General features: G+C 51.2%; 6 protein-coding genes across 6 annotated transcripts; all 6 read left to right on the top strand.

Annotated features, from left to right (window-relative positions):
- Positions 1-13: 13 nt before the first annotated feature.
- Positions 14-2343, top strand: M431DRAFT_1457 (hypothetical protein; the record flags this gene model as incomplete). The annotated part of the gene is made up of 5 exons (XM_024912705.1): positions 14-55; positions 142-703; positions 777-1372; positions 1451-1820; positions 1895-2343. The coding sequence occupies 5 exons, from the start codon at positions 14-16 to the stop codon at positions 2341-2343; spliced, it is 2019 nt and encodes a 672-aa protein (XP_024778421.1).
- Positions 2344-3410: 1067 nt separating this feature from the next.
- M431DRAFT_73886 (hypothetical protein) lies at positions 3411-4785 on the top strand (the record flags this gene model as incomplete). Its single annotated transcript, XM_024922173.1, has 2 exons — positions 3411-3979; positions 4056-4785. The coding sequence occupies 2 exons, from the start codon at positions 3411-3413 to the stop codon at positions 4783-4785; spliced, it is 1299 nt and encodes a 432-aa protein (XP_024778420.1).
- A 1059-nt stretch (positions 4786-5844) lies between these two features.
- On the top strand, positions 5845-6827 carry M431DRAFT_1455 (hypothetical protein; the record flags this gene model as incomplete). The annotated part of the gene is made up of 2 exons (XM_024912700.1): positions 5845-6073; positions 6160-6827. 2 exons carry the CDS (start codon positions 5845-5847, stop codon positions 6825-6827), a joined length of 897 nt encoding a protein of 298 aa, XP_024778419.1.
- Positions 6828-7777: 950 nt separating this feature from the next.
- M431DRAFT_503697 (hypothetical protein) lies at positions 7778-9816 on the top strand. The gene is made up of 2 exons (XM_024918343.1): positions 7778-8166; positions 8340-9816. The coding sequence occupies exons 1-2, from the start codon at positions 8058-8060 to the stop codon at positions 9470-9472; spliced, it is 1242 nt and encodes a 413-aa protein (XP_024778418.1). The 5' UTR covers positions 7778-8057; the 3' UTR covers positions 9473-9816.
- A 52-nt stretch (positions 9817-9868) lies between these two features.
- M431DRAFT_285102 (hypothetical protein) lies at positions 9869-10937 on the top strand. The gene has a single exon (XM_024914046.1). The coding sequence runs from the start codon at positions 10265-10267 to the stop codon at positions 10802-10804; it is 540 nt and encodes a 179-aa protein (XP_024778417.1). The 5' UTR covers positions 9869-10264; the 3' UTR covers positions 10805-10937.
- A 4767-nt stretch (positions 10938-15704) lies between these two features.
- M431DRAFT_490361 (hypothetical protein) lies at positions 15705-20220 on the top strand (the record flags this gene model as incomplete). Its single annotated transcript, XM_024916795.1, has 6 exons — positions 15705-16557; positions 16672-16704; positions 16845-17671; positions 17767-18033; positions 18111-19610; positions 19675-20220. The coding sequence occupies 6 exons, from the start codon at positions 15705-15707 to the stop codon at positions 20218-20220; spliced, it is 4026 nt and encodes a 1341-aa protein (XP_024778416.1).
- Positions 20221-20991: the final 771 nt, after the last annotated feature.

The following is a 20991-nucleotide window of genomic DNA, read 5'->3' as shown; positions in this document are numbered from 1 at the left end:
GCTTCGGAGGACCATGGCGCACCGAAGCGAAAAGAGCCAATTGAAACGGCCTCGCGTACGTCCTCTGGCCGCCGACGCCCCGTCACTGCACCGGCAACTCTTCGTGATCCATTGGCATCGTTGCTAACCTCTCTCTCGCAGGGCTCGCTGCCGGAAGATGGTACAGACTCGAAGAAGCCCCGTAGGTCCGACCGCTTGGCCCACGCCGACCCGGACAAGACTCCCGTGTCGCGCGAGCATCAGCTGCCGTCGCCCGTCACAAACAATGCCACCGAGGGCTCGACCGAGCTTCCCCAGGAGCACACGGCGACTCCTCCCGTAGCCGTGGCCGACGAGCTCACTCCCAGGAAGGCTCCCGATAGCTTGGGCCAGAGCCAGGCGCTGTCGTCTCCGCCGCAGGACACGCAGCCACTCAGCCAATTCATCGACCGGCACCCGGCTTTCTCTGACGATGTTGTGGACGAGATCAAGGAAGGTGTTTGGGGTTATCTAGTCCCTCTGGACCCTAAATATGGCGACAAGCCTTTGGTGCTCAAAAAACGCGTCTCATGTCCTCTTCCTGATACCGTGGAAGCTACCGCAGATGGCGCAGGGCAAGACAACAAGGATTCATCGGCCGTGAAGGAAGAAGAGGCATATGAGAAGACCAAAGTAAAGGGTGTTGCAGCTGGAGGGTACCTGATTGGACGTCACCCTGAGTGTGGTAAGATATACCTGGCAAGACTGGTGCCTAGTTTTGCTGTGGAGACCAGTCAATGCTAACGAATAGTCGATAGATGTGGTTGTCAGCGAAGGAGTCGTTTCCAACCGACATTGCCTTATTTTCGCGGAAAACGTCGGGACAGATACCGTAGCAGTTGTAGAAGACGTGTCGAGCAATGGAACGTACGTCAACGAGGCTCTCGTCGGGCGCAACCAGCGTCGCGAACTGGAGGACCAGGACGAAATTGCCGTTCACGGCAAAGCAAGATTTGTCTTCAGATATCCCCAGAGCCGGCAAACGAGCGCGTTTTCACAACAGTACACGCTCATGGAAAAGCTCGGAAAGGGCCACTTTGCAGAGGTTTATCTGTGTGTAGAGAAATCAACTGGCAAGCGATATGCCGTCAAGATCTTCACCAAGCATCCTGGCGCCAAGGAGGACAAGTCTAAGACCGAAGGCCTGCAGCAGGAGATTGGTGTTCTGATGGGCGTCAGCCATCCCAACGTTCTTTGCCTCAAAGATACATTTACTGAACGCGACCATGTTTACTTGGTCCTGGAGCTTGCTCCCGAAGGCGAGCTGTTTAACTACATCGTCAGGAAGCAGAAGCTCAGCGAAGACGAGTCGAGGAAACTGTTCCTTCAACTCTTCCAGGGCATCAAATATCTGGTAAGGCTCCTATGTTTTATAATATGCTTTCCTCGTCGCCATCATCAAAGCGTGTTTCTAATGCCCTTCCTCTCCTAGCATGATCGTAACATTGTACACCGAGACATTAAGCCAGAGAATATCCTGCTCGTGGACCAAAATTTGCATGTGAAGCTGGCCGATTTCGGATTGGCAAAGATTATCGGAGAAGAATCATTCACAACAACGCTTTGCGGAACTCCCAGCTATGTCGCCCCGGAAATTCTGGCCGATACTAAGAATCGAAAGTACACCAAAGCCGTTGACATTTGGTCTCTCGGCGTTGTGCTGTACATTTGCCTCTGTGGTTTCCCGCCTTTCTCTGATGAGCTTTTCTCACGGGACTTTCCTTTTACACTCTCTCAGCAAATTAAGAGCGGCCGATTTGATTATCCATCACCATACTGGGACTCAGTCGGTGACCCAGCTCGTAAGTTTCCAACTGTTCTAATAATAACATCTGCTTTAAGATTCCCCACCATATGCTAACTGAACTGCTCATAGTTGACTTGATCGATTGCATGCTAATCGTGGATCCGGAACGTCGTTACACTATCGACCAGTGCCTGAAGCACCCATGGCTCACAGCCGGTGCACCGGCTGTCAATGACAGCACCGGAGGGCTCGTGGGTGGTATCGAGGGATTGGAAGTTAACCGCCGAGCCCCTGTTAGAGAGAGAACCCTACTGGCAACACTCAACTCTGTATCAATTGCTGCTGAGATAGACGGCGGAAGCAAGGGAACCCCTATCAAGGTGTTTTCTAAGAACAAACACCGTACGGCAAATGCACCCCATGAAGCCGGGCCGGCACATCAGCGAGCACCTGACGAATTCATGGAATTAGGCGGCAAGGGAGACCAGCAGCTGTTTGGCGACGACACCGGGAGCATCTATCCTGCTGGTGATATCGCTGCGAAAAAGAAGCCAGCAGGTAAACCAAACGGCAAATAAACGAAGTGATGATCTTTTAGTTGGCAACAACGAGCTTTCTCTGCTCTGGCTGATTGTTTCAGTCAATCATCGGAGTCTTTGCGTGTACATATAGAACTGGCAAGTCGGTGTGGTCTTTGGTATGGGAGATATGGTCCGGATCCTTTTTTTTTCTTTCATTTGTTATTTTGCCCCTTTGTTGCGATTGCTGTTTTTCTACTTCAATGCTGCGCTTGTCTTTCGTTCGTTGGGATATTTGCGGACTGCATGACACGTTTGGGGGGCTGTAACGGAGACCAGCTGTCTCCTTTGGGCCTTTGGAAGGGTCCTATCTGGCCTCGTGAGCCAGGAAAAAAAGATTTGCGTTAGGGCAACAAGTAACTATAATAGCGATAACAAATAACAGCATCTTGCATCATATGGCCTTTGGGCTGAGACATTGCATATATGACTACTGATGGATACATTCAAACGTAAATATACATCAATATAGCGAATAATGTAACTTTATAATGCTATCCATATTAATAGATTGCGGAGATATAAATAGATTTAGGAGATACGGATGGAGATCAAACAAAAATTACTTTCCCATCTAGGATATGTATTCATTCCCTTGTCAGTTTGCAGTCCCGCTTATTTTGTCCACTGCTTGATATCGTGCTTTTACATCCTCCAGATCAAACTGCACGTGACACATCACATGGCCAGCACCACTGCAGCGTCACCGCCCTCGCTTAGCTCCCACACTTTGAGAGCGGCAGAAAAATCGGCGGGGTGGGCATTGTCGGATTGAGATTGACCACAGAGAAAGGAGGGAGAAAAACGGCTGACCCCACCACAGGGCTATTCAGGCGCCGACCCTGTCAAAGACGCTCAACTTCACATTTTGCGGTTGTCCAGTGCCACGCCCACGCCTACGTCCACGCCCCCGCTCGCCCTCTCGCCCTCATTCGATCGCAGGATCCAAGGCTCATCACCAAGCCGAGACGGGACGACGAGACGAGAACGAGAACCGCACGCGAGCGAATCGACAGTGTATCCGGTGTTTGGAACAGAGAAAGCAGGACGAGAAAAAAAGAGGCAAAATGCCGGGCGCCACGATCAACGGGCCGCAGCCCCAGCTGCTATTTGTCGATGGATCATTCGAGGATCTTGCCCGGGAGATGGCTGAGTACCTCAAGTCTGAGGATGCCAAGCAGCTCCTGAGCGGCGACAAGGAGGTTCCCAAGGAGGAGGTTCTGTCAAAGCTGGTCGCGGCCTCCAACGCCCTCACCACCGTGCCGGAGAAGGAGTTCACTGCCGCCTCGAACCTGATGATCCACCTCGCCATGCAGTCGTCCGACCCCAAGAAGCTGCTGCCCACCCTCTGCGCCAACCTCTCCAAGCCTGTCATCAGCTCGCCCGTCCACGGCGCCGCCCTAGCGCTGAATGCGCTCGTCACCATTTTCAACCTTCTCGAGCCCAATGACCCTGTCCGCGCCCGAGTCTTCATGGAGATCCTCAAGTTCATCAAGGTACACGGCATGTTTGATGGCCTGCGGACCTACCTGGAGAGGCTGCCGGAATGGATTGCGTCATGGGGAACCGATGCCGCCATGGAGAGGAAGATTTACGAGGACGTGGCTGATGTTGCCCTCGAGTCTGGAGAAGAAAAGTAAGAAAGAAACACATTGTTGCCCCAGATCACTTTTTGCGGAGCACGGTATGCTGACGATGGTGTCCCTATTTAGCACTGCCTACGAATTCATCCTCAAGGCCCTCCGGACCTTTGATGGCGAGGGTGTTGCTTCCGAAGATGCCCAGAAGCTGTCTCTCCGCGCCCTCAAGATGGCCATTGCCTCCAACACCCACTACCTCTTCCAGGACCTTCGCGCTATCCCCAGCGTCCAGGCGCTCAGCGACTCTCACCCCGTCTACTCCCAGCTTCTCGATATCTTTGCCGAGCAGGACCTTGAGGACTACAACGACTTCAACGACGAGCACAAGGGCTGGGTTGAGGAGCAGAAGCTGGACGGCGAGAAGTTGTACCGCAAGATGAGGCTCCTTACCTTTGCCAGCTTGGCTGCCGCTACCCCCAGCCGCGAGGTTGAGTATGCCAAGATCACCAAGGCGCTCCAGATCCCCTCGGAGGAGATTGAGACATGGGCCATTGATGTTATCCGAGCTGGTCTCGTGGAGGGCAAGCTGTCACAGCAGCGCCAGATGTTCCTTGTCCACAAGGTCACCTACCGTGTGTTCGGTCAGAAGCAGTACCAGGAGCTGGCCACCCGTGTCGACCACTGGCGATCAACCCTGCAGAACGTCCTCGGCGTTTTGCAGCAGGAGCAGGCCAACGCAAAGGCCGCCAAGGCGCGCGAGGTCCAGGAGCTGGAGCGAAAGCTAGCCAACGCCAGCACCGGAGGCCAGGAGGGCGGACGACGAAGACAGCCACAGCGCGAGAGGACAGATAACGACGACTAAAGCGTTGGTGGAACAGAACTGAATCGAACATAGGACAGCCAGAAGTTTAAAGGAGAGGGCTACAACAGAGAAAAATCAAAGGACTGGGGTTTTCTGGCATGGGAGGGAGATATTTGATCGTTTGTGTTAATAGTACATCGCTGGGAATCCGATATCACGAGCCGGAGGATATTGCGAATGGCGTAGCCGGTTTAGCATATGATGTTTTTGTTAGACTTTCCTAGTATTACGAGCCTAGGAGGGGGAAAAAAGCTATCGGTACAATAGAATTCCGAAAGAGAAAAAAATACTTAAAACATGAAAAGAATCAGGTTGATTTTGGAGTTTGATGTGGGCTAGACTGTTCTACTGCCGGATAGATACTCAGTAATATCTACCCCTTGTCAGAGAGGATTAAAGTCGTTATGTGAAGCAATATTGTATTTATATAGGGAGTTTGAGATTACTATTTATAACAAGACCCAAAGAGAAGATGGGTTGTGCGAGAGCGGGTTTGACAAAGAGCTAAACAACTCTCGCAGTAATTGTTTAGCAATACTGAACATGATTTTTGATATTACTATACGAAATCGAATACATCAAGATTAATGTTTAACTCAGCATCATACAAATAAGACGAAGCTGTATCGATAATCAGGAGTTGATGAATTGCCCATTTCCCCCTGAACGCATCACGTGACGTCGCGTCCTGCCATTTGGGGGGGTAATTTGCCATGCCTCCAATCTGCTCATTGCATAGACTTCTGTAATTGTTTCTTGTTGGGCATTATAATAAGGTACATATACAAGGTGTCTTTACTTTTCACAAGTCAATTGGCTTTCCTACTTCTCCTTTCTTCATTCCCTTCTTTCTCTCTTTACAGCTCACCTTTGCTTCTCGCCGAGACGTACTTTTACTTTTAGTTGATCACCTGGACTTTGCACGCTTCAACCTCTGGGACAACACAACAGCTGCTGGCATCAGCCCACCAAGACGAACCCTCCGGACTACTGTGCCTACGGATCGGACACCTGACACAACGATCAAAGGACCCCAAAAACGAACCAATGGCCTCCCCCATGTCGACCTCGTTGCGCCTCGCCAACCGCACTCTAGGCAAATCCGTCTCCACACGCGCAGCATCGTGCTCGTCACCGCTTTACAAGTCTCGCGTCTTCCGTCAACAGCGCTTTTACTCCTCGCAAGAACCTCGCACCGGCGGATCGCAAATCAAGTTCTGGCCTTTTCTTGCGCTTATTGGATTGGGTACGGCGGGATATATTCAACTGGCAAACACTCGTGTCAAAAGTGAGTGATGGTAGTTCCATGGGCCACGGATCTGGACCTTTGTTTCTTGGTTGCTGACAATTGCTTTTCTTTATTGCTACGTGAAGACATGCCTCCTCCCGCGACCGAAGTTGCCGCGCCTGCTGCGCAGCTTTCCCAGACCACGCCGGTCTTTGATCCCGCTGATGTGACTGTTGTCTTCGTGCTCGGCGGCCCGGGTGCTGGAAAGGGCACGCAATGCGCCAGGCTCGTTGCTGAGCAGGGCTTCACCCATCTCTCCGCCGGCGACCTATTGCGCGAGGAGCAGAACCGACCCGGCTCCCAGTTTGGCCAATTGATCAAGGACTACATCAAGGACGGCCTCATCGTCCCCATGGAAGTGACCATCAAGCTGCTCGAGAACGCCATGACCGACGCCCTCCGCCAAAAGGGCACCACCAAGGGCCGCTTCCTCATCGACGGCTTCCCCCGCAAGATGGACCAGGCGCACAAGTTTGAGGAGGCCGTCTGCCCCGCCAAGCTCGTCCTGTTCTTCGACTGCCCCGAGAAGGTGATGGAGGAGCGCCTACTGGAGCGTGGCAAGACGAGCGGCCGGACTGACGACAATGCCGAGAGCATCCGCAAGCGCTTCCGCACATTTGTCGAGACGAGCATGCCTGTTGTGAACTTTTACGAGGGCGAGGGCAAGGTCATCAAGGTTGATGCTACGCCTACTCCCGAGAACGTGTTTAAGACTACGAACAAGCTTCTTACAGAGAAGCTGGCTTCTTCTTAGAGGGGCCAAGAATTCTTGACCAGGGGTACAAGATGTGGAATGAGGGGGAGGGGCAGTTGCAGGGATGATGCGACGATGGGATTTATAGAATTGGTGTTTTTTTGGTTGGGAGAGGGATTAAAGACAGCGCACATCTTATGATAGACTGCGGGATGGGAGGGGAGCAAGGTAGAAAATGATTGGGATTCTTGTACTACAGCCGATCGACGGCATTTTATTATCATTATTATTATTACTGCCATTATGGCTGGCTATAGACCTGGAGCTGATATCCACCTCGTCAAATATTATCATGTAGAGTATAAAATAGCACATGTTATCATCGTGTATGTGCAGTAAGTAGGGAGAGTATTTCTTTCCTTTTTCCTCTCTCCCCTCGTATTTCAGCAAAGCTACGAAGAAGAAAATCATATTGTTATGTGTTCATGATCTACGAGTACGAAATACAGAGCACAGCAGACGGCAAAGCAAAGCCCTGGCAAGGCAGAATCCCGCATTGAAAACCAGGCCCCCCTTGCGATAAATGCACGCCGAGCCATAAAGGATGTTCAGCTTCGGCAGGCGGTCGAATCAAAACGGGGTTCGAAGCGCTTCCCCCAGCCTCGCTCTTTTGAGCGAGAGAGGGGCGCACACACGAAACACATGATGATCAGCCAACAAAATCCGGATCCTGTCGAGACAGCTGGATAACAGTGTGTTAGTTAGGGTATCTTGAAGCATACATGTGTACTGCCAGGTATTGATGTTATAGATATGTAGGCAGAATGATGGGGCAGCGCTGTAGATGATGCTGTTAAGTTTAGCCAGCGCAGGATAGTGCCGCCAGATCCCCCAGCGCTAGGGCATGGGAAGCTTTAAGTAGCCCGGGGATCCAACATCCTCCCGCTGTCAAAAACCGCCTAGTTCTCCATGCTCGAACTGTAGGTTAACACTTACTCCGTACTCCGTACATCATCTTCCATGACATTTCCCACGTGGAAAAGCAACGTTCTTATGGGTTTATGAGAGAAGCGTCCGTGCAGATTGCGGCACGGCCTCGTATTTTGATCTAGCGACTGTCTTTTTTGGCCTTTTCTGCTCCTTTTTGTTTTTTTTGGTGGTCGATTTGTTGGCGGTATCTCGATTGCGCTACAAGCTCACCTGGCTTTGGCTTTGGACGAGCTTCATTCAGTTGACAGAGTTTGGGGTTGGCGTCAATCCTGATCAATCTTCAGAGCCTCTTGCGCTCCCATGGCGGCGACGACACCTTCAAGCAATCGCTTCCATAACGTCTATCCTTCGACACCATCTTCCGAGAAGCGGAGGCTTAAGGGACTTTGGCAACGGAACGAGTGGTGGTGTATGCTGTCTCTCCTCTACTTCTTCTTGTTCTCCTCTCTCTCCATGACCACACCGCTTCATCCAAATCCCATAATCACTCTCATCTTATACATTCATTCCGTCTCACTCGAGAATTAGCAACGAAAAGTGGAAAGCGCTCAAGCAAGCTCACACATGACTCTCTACATCTAGGCAATTGTGACCCACGCGCAAAGGCCGTCCCGCGCACCGTCACAGCAGACACTTCCAACTTGGGTAAATCGTTCTGGGCTTGCCCTCTTCGTGGTTCGCACGGGTGCGGTTTTTTTCTTTGGTTCGAAGAGGCGAAGCTGCGAGAAATTAGTCTTTTTGGTGACCGGTCGGGTGCTACCCCGTCGAAGCAGCCGTCCTTCACGCAGACCCGCCTCACAGACATTGGGTTCGAGATTCTGGGAAGAGACAGACGGCGGAGCGATCCCGGGAACTTGTTGACCGGAGAGATGGATGACGAAGGAGAGGATGCGAAGCCTCCTCAGCAAGTGAGCTCGTCACAGCCAGAGGCGGAGACGGCATCAGACAAGGGCAAGGGCAAGGGCAAAGCAGTTGACACTGGCTCTGCTGGCTATGAGCCTCTTACTCCTGGCCCTAGCACTGGTGCCAAGCGCAAATATGATGTTTTTGCAGAAGACGACTTTGACGATCTGGGCTCGGATGAAGAGCGGCAGCTTGCCGACATGACGGATAAGAGCGTCGAGAAGTTTATCCGCTCGCAGGCCTACGACGACCTCAAGGCAGCTGATGGCCACGATGACGTTCTCGCCTCTTCTTCACGGCCAGTCGCCCGCACTCTCTTCCCCCAGGCACAGAGCTCGAAGCGCTCCAAATCTGTGTCCTTTGAAGAGCCAGAGGCGTTCCCTCCTACGCCGACCAAGAGCAAAGATGCTCAATCCTCGCCAACCAATACGCAGCAGACCACTCCTCCCAGCAGCATGGATCCTCCTCCTCCAACTGTCCCTTCGTCGGCAATGACGGCAACTCAGCTGAATGACGACGACGAGAGGGAGGACAGCGACGATGTTACCGAGCAAATCATGGGTCTTCTCCAAACGCAATCAATCAAGCCGTCCGTCCTCGAATCCGTTCGCAACATTCTCGCCACGTCTACTCGACGGACCAGGGGCATCGCCATGGGCAGAGATTCTGCTCGGGCAGCCCTTGACGAAAAGAAGGTTAAGATTGTGAGGTTGCAAGAGCGCATTGAGGTGCTCGAGAATGAAAAGCAGTCTTTGAACGGCCAGATTACGAATATCAAGGCCAGTTTAATGAAGATGTACGAGGACAATTGACATTGATCCTCTTGTTTCCTTTGGGGATTTCGGAGTTTCGGAGTTTCGGGTGTGCATTTGGGCTTTTTGTGTCAAATTATCACAATACCATGTCATGTCAGATCCTTTCACGATATCTAGCGTTGGAAATGAGCAAATTCCCTTTTTTATGCTTTCGAATGGGAAGCAGTGTCTCCTTTCTATTTTGTGCTTTGAGATCAAGAGTGTCCCAGTCTGTTATCAGTCCTGACTTCGTTCTCTTACACCAGCATATGATTTCTACGACTACGATTTCACGACTACGGAAGTTTCTTCCTGCATGGCATTATCCTCCATAGAGCGCAAGCCTGCCCAGGGCATGTAAGAAGAGCCATCGGCATTAAGGAGTAAAATTGTATAAGCAAAGGTCAGTCAGTCGGGTGAGCCATGGTGAATTGAACCGTAATCTTCCCCCAATACGCTTCCAACAAGCAATACTCCTTGACTCCATTTCCAACTGCCGCGCGTTGCCGCCTCACGATCCTGGTAAAGCTTATACTGTCGGCCGCAAGGGGTAGGAAGCAATCCTACTCGCCTAAGGCCATACCTGTACATGAAACTATCGAAGCCGTTAAGCCCAAAGGAGGCTTTCTATTGTGGTGGGAAGCTACCGCCGGGGCGTCTCCCCTTCGGGAGAAGATGGGACGGGGATGCATATTCTAACCAGTACAATGCTGGATTCGGCATACTTACAATGTCCATTGCCACTCTGTTCCGTCTACGGAAGTAGTATACAAATGCGAATTGCCACTCTCTTCCCGTCTACGGAAGCATATGAAACGCAGATCTGGCTACCTGATGGTGAACCAGATTCCGTGCCTGAGCAACAAAAACAGAACAAAACAAGGCAAAAGTCGAAGCAAATCAGCGCAGGGATCAAGGTTACATATTACATACATACATTCGCAAACGCACACTGATAAACGCAACTTGACTGCTGCCTTATCCGAAACTGCAGAATGGCTAAAAAAAAAAAAAAAAAAAAAAAAAAATGATTTTTCGACAACGTCCATGGATGCCCATTGGGCTGCCACTGCCTTTGGCTCTTTGGCTCGGCAAACAACTCACACACACGCACACACATACATGGAGTGGCGTCCCATTTCGACCAGGGTATTCTCACCGAGTCGGTGGATTGCCGACGCCCTACTGGCCCGGGCTTTGCCTTGGGCTTTGCCTTGGGCTTTTTGTTCTGGCCTCTTTGTCGCCTCAAGAGACCTGTCAGTTTGTGACTTGTTGCCCAGCTTGGGGTTGCACGGAGATGAGTCTGGGCCACACCCGTTTTTTTTCTTGTTACGTGCTGCTGTAGTGTAAGAGCAGGTGGGTTGTACTGCTAAGATGGTGGTAGTAATGGTTACTCGTACTTCTCAGGTGAGGTACTAAATGTGAGAGAGTGTGAATGAATTGTCAACGACAACGAGGTCTCAGACAAGGGGGCCATGTGAGGAGAGGCAAAATGCTTGGCGAGTGGCGGTTTCACGATGGGCAACTCCGTATTATTTTCTTTTCTTTTTCTTCTCTCCCAAACATGCCTTTTCCCAATTCCTTCCCCCCTCATTTTTCCTTTTCCTTTTTTGTAAATGTACAGGCATTTATGCTGTGGTCATGCGGCAACCGTTGCGAGGGTTAGTGTTAGTGTCTTAGTCCCGTCCTCGAGTCGTCAGCCCTTTTTCCTTTTTTTTCCCGCGCCCAGAAGCCCGACATCAACGCAGCACAGGCATTTTTGCATGTACGAGTACGTTACGAGTAAGTACCGGCGATTTCGGCATCGGGCCCGAAGATGCGGCCTGCCTGATGCCAAGGGCCAAGGACCGGAGCGAGGGCCAATGAGCTGCATGTTCAGCTTCTTTGCCTGTATGTACATGTACGATATGTGCATGGAATGAGAGGCAGGGAAGAGGAAGAGGACCAGCGGGAAAAGAAAGACAAAGACCCTTGTCAAGCGGGGGGCGGATTCAGCGCCTGGGATGCTGTAGGTGATAATTTGCAACGGCAAGACTCGTAGTGCCCTCCATACTACTGTACCTTGTTAGTTAGTCGTCCGTCTGATAATCATCCATGTGGGAAAAAAGGCCACATCTAAAACGGCGGGACAGGCTCTCCGGGCCTCTCACTACCCCGAGTAAGGTAATTCAAGGGTTGTCGAGCAAACAGAAAGTAGCCCGTCATCCTTCGGGAACCCGCATGATTAGCGCCTGGCCGTCTGGGGGGGGGCTGAGAGGTTGCTGGGTCGCGGGTTAATGAAACACGGGCTCTGCGTTTATTTGGTGGTGATCGACACTTTTGCCCTCCAGCGTGAGGACTTTTTGGGGTGAGCCAATGGAGAAATGTGTCGAGCATCTCCATCAACGCGCCCCAGATTTCATCACCGCTCTAACGTTAGCACAAAAAGGGTCCATGGCACGTGCTGGTTGCCCTGCAATTTTGACATGTCGTGCCGTCATTCTGGTTTACATGATGTTTTTCTTGTCTGGGTGAAAGACAAAGACAGACACGGCTCTAGGCGATTTTTTTGGTCTGGAACCCCTACCCTGCAGGCCGGGAGAAAAAGGCGCAAAAAAACAAAAAAGAAACGAAAGCACAGCAAAAAGCAAGCCCGCCATACAAAACGCGCGCTATTCCAGACCTGTCAGCCAGTCCCCTTGTGGCATCCTGGCGGTTGACGTTACGGTAAAAGGGTCCAGTGGTGTCTTTTCCTCTCCGCCGCTATTGTTGCGGCACCTTCATTAGTTGACTAGCTGCTACCTGGCTTAGATGACGTCTGTGGCGGTCCTCTCCACAAAAAACGGAGACAGCGCGACTCTGGTGCTCCGTAATCCGTATTCCGTACATTGTACTGGTACTGGTACCTGTACCTGGTTGCTCGAAGAATGAATGAATGAGCGCTGTAACCGTACCTATTGTTGTCTCGCTGATGTTTCATTTCGTGTTATTCTTTGGCTTTTTCATGTTTGGCGGATTATCTGTCTCTGAATCTCACAGCACCGGCGACGTACTTAGATGCGTGAATACGGGGAGTGTGCTTGAAAAGCTATCCGACTAGAAGATTACGAAGAAGGAAAAAAGAAAGGAAATAAACGAAGGCATGAAGACAAATAAAAAGAAAAAAGAAATAAAGAAAGAAGCAGGTACTAGGCTACCCGTCAGCTACATGTACCTGTAGGTACTGTTGTTAGAGAAACGACAATGGCTGTCTCCCAAAGTACATGCAACATTGACTGCATGTCCGCTTGGGGAACTTCAGGTCCAATTACCTTCGTACACTCAAACAGGCCTCCGGGTAGCTGTGATAGCTGTTCCACATGCCTGATTCAAACCAGCACAGCTTCAACCTTCTTCCCTGAAGATCGGAACAGTTGGGCACTAACCAACTAACAGGTAAATCCCAGCTAGGACTCGTGTTGGATGGATGGCAACCACAGACTAAGTGGCTTGCACAAACATGTCACAGATAAAGGCACAGACTGTACAGTACAGAGTGCGGATGGGCAACGGAAGTGTTTCTGGCGGCCCGCGGCATGTTTAGGCAGCTGCAACACCCTCGGCCTTATTGAAAGACATCGGATCTCGATGGCCCCCCTATGACCTATGAGGCCCAGCTCTGTTAGTCCGGCCACCTCCTCACGTCAGAAAAGGGTCGAGACGCTGCGCTGCTTGAGGGCAAACGCTTCCAACGGCTGACAAGGCCCAAATACGAGCCTCGTGCCTCCGACGTCGAAGGAGCGGCAGAAAGGAAAGCTCGCGGGCATTAGAGCCGTGCCATGGCGTCTATGCTGGCACCTGATTAGCAGACGGGGTGGTTGGGCTGAAGCAAGGGAGAGATGGAGATGGGAAGCTCAATGCAAATCTCAGACCACGGCGCCAATGACACACACCGTCCATTTTGGCACTGGTCGCAGCTAATAGGATCTTATCCGACAGCTCTTTGCTTGGGTTGCTGCGGTTCCCGGCGTTTTCTTTTTTCTTTTTTTCCCAATTTTTTTTCTCTTTCTTTTCCCACCCGCTTTGTGAGCCGTCACCCATGCCGATGCAAGCGGCAGAATGGTCCGGGTGGCAAATTTGATAAGACCAGGAAAGAAATGGAATAGAAATGAGAAAGAAAGGAGAAGGAAAACGGATAAAGAGAGAAAGACGGGAACAGATGTCTAACTAATAACCTAGTCACAGGAATAGTTACCAATGCACGGATGCCGGCCCATTATTAGCAAAGCAGTGCATGGGCTCACTGCCGCCACGTTCAAGATTGACGCCAGAGCGGCTTTTTAATGGGGAGACCAGCCAGCTCGGTATTCTCACGGTTCGGTGAGAGGGTTTGAATCCTTCCTAGCTTCTTGGACCACTAGCAAAGGGCTTTTCTCCCTGTCTGGCTAGTCCATCTCGTAGTGTGCCGTCTTGACATGACCGCCTCAAGGAGCCATTGGGGAGTTGGTTTCTCCTCTTTTGGCCGATCATGGCCTTGCATTTCTGCCCAGATCAGACCATGCTTTTTTGTCTCATCTGTGTAAATCCAGACCGGCCACTGGCTGCAACGCCTGCACCCCATCGCATCCTCCTGACCTGCATCTGCTATTTCCCCTTCTCTCTTCCTTTACCCCCCGCGGCTCGAGAGAAGGCGAAAGCGTGAAAGCGATAGAGAGAAGGAAAAAAAAAAAGATGATCCACGTGCCGCTGAGGCCAAAGACTAGGATAGAAACCCCCCAGCCTTGGAGGAGCTGGTTTGCTTGCCGTCTGCTCAAACGCCTACCAGTACCGACATGGTCCAGAACTTGCTTCTACTGTATATCCTTGCAGGCATATCCTTGACACAGAGCCTCCAAAAGCCCGACTTACAAGTCATACAGAGTAGCGGTGCCTGGGCGATTTCAAATCCGTGCAAGCGATGGGACGTTTGTCAAGTAAGGGCACATACATTGTAGCGGACTGTCTGATCCTGTCTGTACGAGCATGCAAGGGAACAAAAGGAAAAGCGCCCAAAAGCAGCCGCCCACAGCGCCACACAATCTCTCCGCGCAAGATGCCGCTAAAAGAGTACCAGCTGAGGTACTAGGTACTATTTGACCGGTACGAGGCTCAGAGGCTTTTAGTGCTGCTCATGTTCCCAGACTTAAAGGGCACTAACAAGCACACTGAGGCCGCAAGTCGCATTTTTTAGAGGGCCAAGCAGCCAAGGGAGTTGCACAGACCGGACGATCATCGTAATATTTCTAACTTCTGGTCTGTACTTTCTGAGACGGCGGTTGGTCAGTGTGCCTTGGGCCGGCGCAGGGACTTGTGAAGGGTTCAGATGTGCATTTGATTTGATGTTGTAGGAGTACCTGTACCTGTACCTGTATGCTCCCCCGCCATTTTCTCTCTCTCTCCAGCTTTTGCCCTCTACGGAGTACACGACCGCAAGAGCCCAAGTCCTAGAACGACTCAGTTCAGCGGCTACCTGACATTAGTACCGCAGACCCCCCAACCAGCACCGGAGCTAATTGTACCTGCTACTTCGTCGGTACCTGCTGATGGAAATATACTCCTCCTCTTTTCCAACTGTCCCCCTGTCCGCCCAGATCTAGTCTTCTCCTCCCCATCTCTTCACCTCGAGACCATTTTGCACCGGGCGGTGGTGCAGTCCAAACTCCTCTGGAATCCCTACGTTAGTATTTTTCTTCCAAAATTCAAAACTCCCGCACCCCTTTGACGCCTGTCTGTGTTGTGCTCCCGTCGCCTCTGTGTGGTGCCCGCGACACGATCAATCAGACGGACGGGCAGAGTGTCCCTCTTGCGCTTGTTCTTGTCCCTGTCCCTGCTCTCTGTCCCCTGCTCTTCTTGCTCTTATTCCTGTTCCTGTTCCTGTTCCTGTTCTTGTCTTCTCGCTCTCTTGTCGGATCCCGAGTCATCCCAGCTTCTGCAATTTTCTTCCTCGCCCTCGTTGCTTCGAATGACTCTGGCACGCCCTTGATTCATCGCTTACTCGACCGAGTTCCCAGGTCCCGGCGCCTTTGACCTCGACTTCGCCCGCCGAGCTGCCGCAGTTCCCCGCCGCCGAAGACCAAAAAAAAAGCAGGGCCTCTTCCTTCTCGATTTTCATTTCCTACTCTTTATTTTATCTCGACGAATTTCTCTCTTACTCCCCATCTTTATTATCCTTGTCCCTCCCCGCCCGTCGCTTCGCAGCCTCCGCGATATTTCCTCTTTTCTCCCCTCTCTGGGGAACCCCCCAGCGCCCGGCATGATCGAAGATACGGCGGCACTCGCTGCGGCCGCAGAGCTCATCGCCTCGCTCGCCTGCGACCCTACTTCTACTTCCACGTCGATATCAGTAGGGCCCGGCTCTAGTATCAAGCTACCAGGCCGTGAGACCCCCGCAAAACGGACCCTAGAGATTGAGCTGGAGAAGCTCGCCCTTCGCGTTTCTCAGTTAGAGAGCAGAGCGTCTGTCTCGGCCACGGCCGTCTTCCCGGAGACGCCCAACGAAGTCAACGACACACTATTCAACGATGAGGTTGAAAACGGCGCCTCCCCTGTGGCCTCCCAGCCGAGGTTGTCCCAGGCTCAACAGTCCCAGGCTCAACAAGGTAGCTTGGACAGTCCGATTTTTGTATCCCGCCAGCTGACCAAGGAAGCGCTGCAAGGACTGCGCGATCATGTTGACGACCAGTCCAAGCTCCTAGACAGTCAACGCCAGGAACTTGCTGGCGTCAACGCGCAGTTATTAGAACAGAAACAGCTCCAGGAGCGTGCCCTCCAGATGATCGAGCTGGAGCGGGTAGCCACGCTCGAACGAGAGCTGTGGAAGCATCAGAAAGCCAACGAGGCCTTCCAAAAGGCCCTCCGAGAGATTGGTGAGATTGTCACTGCCGTAGCCCGCGGTGACCTGACCATGAAGGTCCGCATGAACTCCGTCGAAATGGACCCCGAAATCACAACCTTCAAGCGCACCATCAACGCCATGATGGACCAGCTGCAGACCTTTGCCAGCGAAGTGTCTCGTGTCGCTCGCGAGGTCGGAACTGAGGGTCTACTTGGTGGCCAAGCCCGTATTGGTGGTGTTGACGGTGTATGGAAAGAGTTGACTGACAATGGTATGGCCCTAATTTGTTCTTCTGTTCTCCTTCTTGTCCCCCTGCTTCAGTCAAATTCCGGCTCTTATGGTCGGTAATAATCGTAGTTAACAACAGCTGACAATATTTGGATAGTCAACGTAATGGCACAAAATCTCACGGATCAAGGTATGTATAGCGACACTCTCGTTTTTCTGCCCTCCTCTTCCCCCTATCTTATCTGCTCCTCAAACGATTTTTGGGTTGAGTCAAATAGGACGTTTGAGTACCATGTATGCATGTGATGTATCTAACGCCATGTCCTTCAGTGCGAGAAATTGCCTCCGTCACAACAGCCGTCGCGCACGGCGACTTGACAAAGAAGATTGAACGACCAGCAAGAGGAGAAATTTTGCAGTTGCAGCAGACCATCAACACCATGGTGGATCAACTTCGAACATTTGCATCTGAAGTCACGCGCGTAGCCAGAGATGTCGGAACCGAGGGTATCTTAGGTGGCCAGGCTGATGTCGGTGGAGTCAAGGGCATGTGGAATGATCTGACTGTAAACGTCAATGCCATGGCAAACAACTTGACGACTCAGGTGCGAGATATTATTAAGGTCACAACAGCTGTCGCCAAGGGAGACCTCACACAGAAAGTCCAAGCCGAATGCAGAGGAGAAATGTTCAAGCTCAAGTCTACCATCAACTCCATGGTTGATCAGCTGCAGCAATTCGCTCGCGAAGTTACAAAGATTGCCAGAGAAGTCGGAACTGAAGGTCGTCTTGGTGGTCAAGCCACTGTTCATGACGTTGAGGGCACATGGAGAGATCTTACTGAAAACGTCAACGGCATGGCCATGAATCTGACGACACAAGTGCGAGAGATTGCCAAGGTTACCACGGCTGTCGCCAGGGGTGATCTTACCAAGAAGATTGGGGTCGAAGTCAAGGGAGAGATTTTGGAACTCAAGAACACTATCAACCAGATGGTGGACCGCCTGGGCACATTCGCCGTTGAAGTGAGCAAAGTGGCCCGAGAAGTCGGTACAGATGGTACGCTTGGTGGCCAGGCCCAGGTGGCCAATGTTGAGGGCAAGTGGAAGGATCTAACTGAAAATGTCAACACAATGGCGTCGAATCTCACTGTCCAGGTATGTCATGCCACTACCCCCCCTTGGAATCTGTCATATTCCGATCGTTCTCCTGGAGGACTGCAGGCTGTGTTCATAGGCTAACCATGTTCTAGGTGCGAAGTATCTCTGCTGTCACACAGGCCATTGCCAACGGAGACATGAGTCAAACAATTGATGTGGAGGCAAATGGTGAGATACAAGTGCTGAAAGAGACCATCAACAACATGGTTTCCCGTTTATCAAGCTTCTGTTACGAAGTGCAACGAGTTGCCAAGGATGTCGGTGTCGATGGCAAGATGGGAGCTCAAGCAGATGTAGCTGGGCTGAACGGACGATGGAAAGAAATTACTACTGATGTCAACACTATGGCCAGCAACTTGGTAAGCCACCACCTGTGCACCCGCAGTGCAGATTTCCCTTGTCTCGAGAAGGTTCCAAGTACTGACGCATGTTTTAGACCACTCAAGTGCGTGCCTTCTCTGATATCACAAACTTGGCTACGGACGGCGACTTCACCAAGCTTGTCGATGTGGAGGCCTCTGGCGAAATGGACGAGCTCAAGAAGAAGATTAACCAGATGATATCAAATCTGAGAGACAGTATCCAGAGGAACACGCAGGCTCGAGAGGCTGCCGAATTAGCCAACAAGACCAAGTCCGAATTCCTCGCAAACATGTCCCACGAGATTCGAACTCCGATGAACGGTATTATTGGAATGACGCAGCTCACTCTGGATACCGATTTGACCCAGTACCAGCGAGAAATGCTAAACATTGTCAATGATCTTGCCAACAGCCTGTTGACCATCATTGACGACATCTTGGATTTGTCCAAGATTGAAGCTAGGAGAATGGTTATTGAAGAGATCCCGTATACGCTGCGAGGCACAGTCTTTAATGCGCTAAAGACTCTCGCAGTCAAGGCGAACGAGAAGTTCCTTGATCTTACCTATAAGGTAGACAGCTCCGTGCCTGACTACGTCATCGGAGATTCGTTCCGTCTGAGACAGATTATCCTGAACCTGGTGGGCAATGCCATCAAGTTTACCGAGCACGGTGAGGTCAGCTTAACCATTCAAGAACAAGAAGATAAGAGGCATGTCGGTCCTGGCGAATACGCCATTGAATTCATTGTGGAGGACACTGGAATTGGCATTGCTAAGGACAAGCTCAACCTCATCTTCGACACTTTCCAGCAGGCCGATGGTTCAATGACACGCAAGTTTGGTGGAACAGGTCTGGGCTTGTCCATTTCAAAGCGATTCGTCAACCTCATGGGCGGAGACCTTTGGGTTAACAGCGAGGTCGGCAAGGGAAGCGAATTCCACTTTACTTGTCGCGTGAAGCTCGCCGATGTGCACGCAGAAAGCGTTCAGCAGCAACTGAAGCCTTACCGCGGCCACCAGGTCCTCTTTGTCGACAAGTCGCAGTCAAATGCGGCCACCCACATTGGAGAAATGCTGGAAGAGATCGGGCTACACCCCGTTGTCGTTAATTCCGAAAAGAGCTCGGCTCTTACTCGCCTTAAGGAGGGCGGCGCTTTGCCGTATGATGCCATCATCGTTGACTCAATTGATACTGCTAGGAGATTGAGAGCGGTAGATGACTTTAAGTACCTTCCTATTGTCCTGCTTGCTCCCGTGGTTCACGTCAGCTTGAAATCCTGTCTGGACCTGGGCATCACGTCTTACATGACAATGCCATGCAAGCTGATTGACTTGAGCAACGGCATGATCCCCGCCCTGGAGAACAGAGCCACGCCATCTCTCGCGGATGTTACCAAGTCATTTGAGATCCTCCTTGCTGAGGATAACACGGTCAACCAGAAACTGGCCGTGAAGATTCTTGAGAAATACCACCACGTTGTCACTGTTGTGGGCAACGGCTGGGAGGCTGTCGAGGCCGTGAAGCAGAAGAAGTTTGATGTGATTCTCATGGATGTTCAGATGCCCATCATGGTAAGTAGTAAACTTCACGCAGAACCCATCTAATTGCTGCCATGAGCTAACTCTTTTCAAACAGGGAGGATTTGAGGCCACCGGCAAGATCCGTGAATACGAGCGTGGCATGGGAACACACAGAACTCCCATCATTGCTCTCACAGCCCACGCTATGATGGGTGATCGTGAAAAGTGTATTCAAGCCCAGATGGACGAGTACCTGTCTAAGCCCTTGCAGCAGAACCAGCTCATCCAAACCATTCTCAAGTGCGCCACTCTCGGAGGTGCGCTGCTAGAGAAGAACCGCGAGCGAGAACTGGCGCTGCAAGCGGAAGCTAAGGCGTCCGGACGCCTAGAGGGCGAAAGGGGCATGTTACGCCCAAGCCTTGAGGGCAGATCGTTTACCACCAGGGAGCCCATGACCAAGAACAGGCCATCGCTCACCAAAGCGTCCAGCAAAGCACTGGAAGAGGCACGAAACGCAGCAGCAGCAAATGCTGGCCTAAGATTCAACGATCTATCTGAGTTTGGCGCCGATTTGATAGAGGAGCTGGATGACCTAGAGGAAGAGGATACATTTTCAAAAGCACGCGAAGAACTTGCTGATAGACGAAGCCTCTCGAGTTGAAGAGAGTACGACATTGTTTGAGACGGCATAGCCCAAGATGGGACGCTGCGCTTGGATTAGTCTGAGAGCGCGTCTTATCAAGTCTACGAGTCTGCCGCTTGACATGAATTTATGAGGACCATGGCGGATTCCCAGTACTCCTTTTCTTGTTTGGCGATAATGTTCTTTCTTTTAGAGCATGACTGCTGTTTTTGGGATTTTATCAATATGCTCTCCCCCCTCTTCAACCTACCTGGCGAATACGGTGTTGATATCATGTTGGACGAGAAAAAAAGACGCAACGGTCTTGTCCTGTTTATTTTGGTTCTAGTATTTTAACTTCCCTAATTTTCCTTTTGGCTCTCTGTCTGTGGTGTATTTTACCCTCTTGGTATCTTTTATCTCTTTGTCCCCCGTCCCCGTCTCTTATATTTGTTTTCCTTTACTCTATATTCGCATGGACGTTTTTCTTTTCTTCTCTTTTTCCCAGTACCGGATAAGGGGGTTTGCTGGCTGGCATATTGCAGTGGCAATAGTACGTAGGGTTTATCATGGAATTAACGTGGATGAAATGGCATAGCGGAAGAAATCGGTCTTTCTCATCGTTTGGTGTGGAGGGATGGGGTGTGGATTTTCTTGGTTTTCTTTTTATCTCCCTTCTTCCATTTTTACTTTAAAATGCAAGCTGCGGGTCTGGACTCTTTTCCAACAACAATCGTTGATGGCACGATGTGAATGAAACTGAAGACGGTTCCCCCTTTCAAGGATGACGAGGGTCAAATGGACACACAA

Source organism: Trichoderma harzianum, assembly GCF_003025095.1.
Source record: "Trichoderma harzianum CBS 226.95 unplaced genomic scaffold M431scaffold_2, whole genome shotgun sequence".
Lineage (NCBI taxonomy): Eukaryota > Fungi > Ascomycota > Sordariomycetes > Hypocreales > Hypocreaceae > Trichoderma > Trichoderma harzianum.
This window is presented reverse-complemented; position numbering and strand designations above follow the sequence as displayed.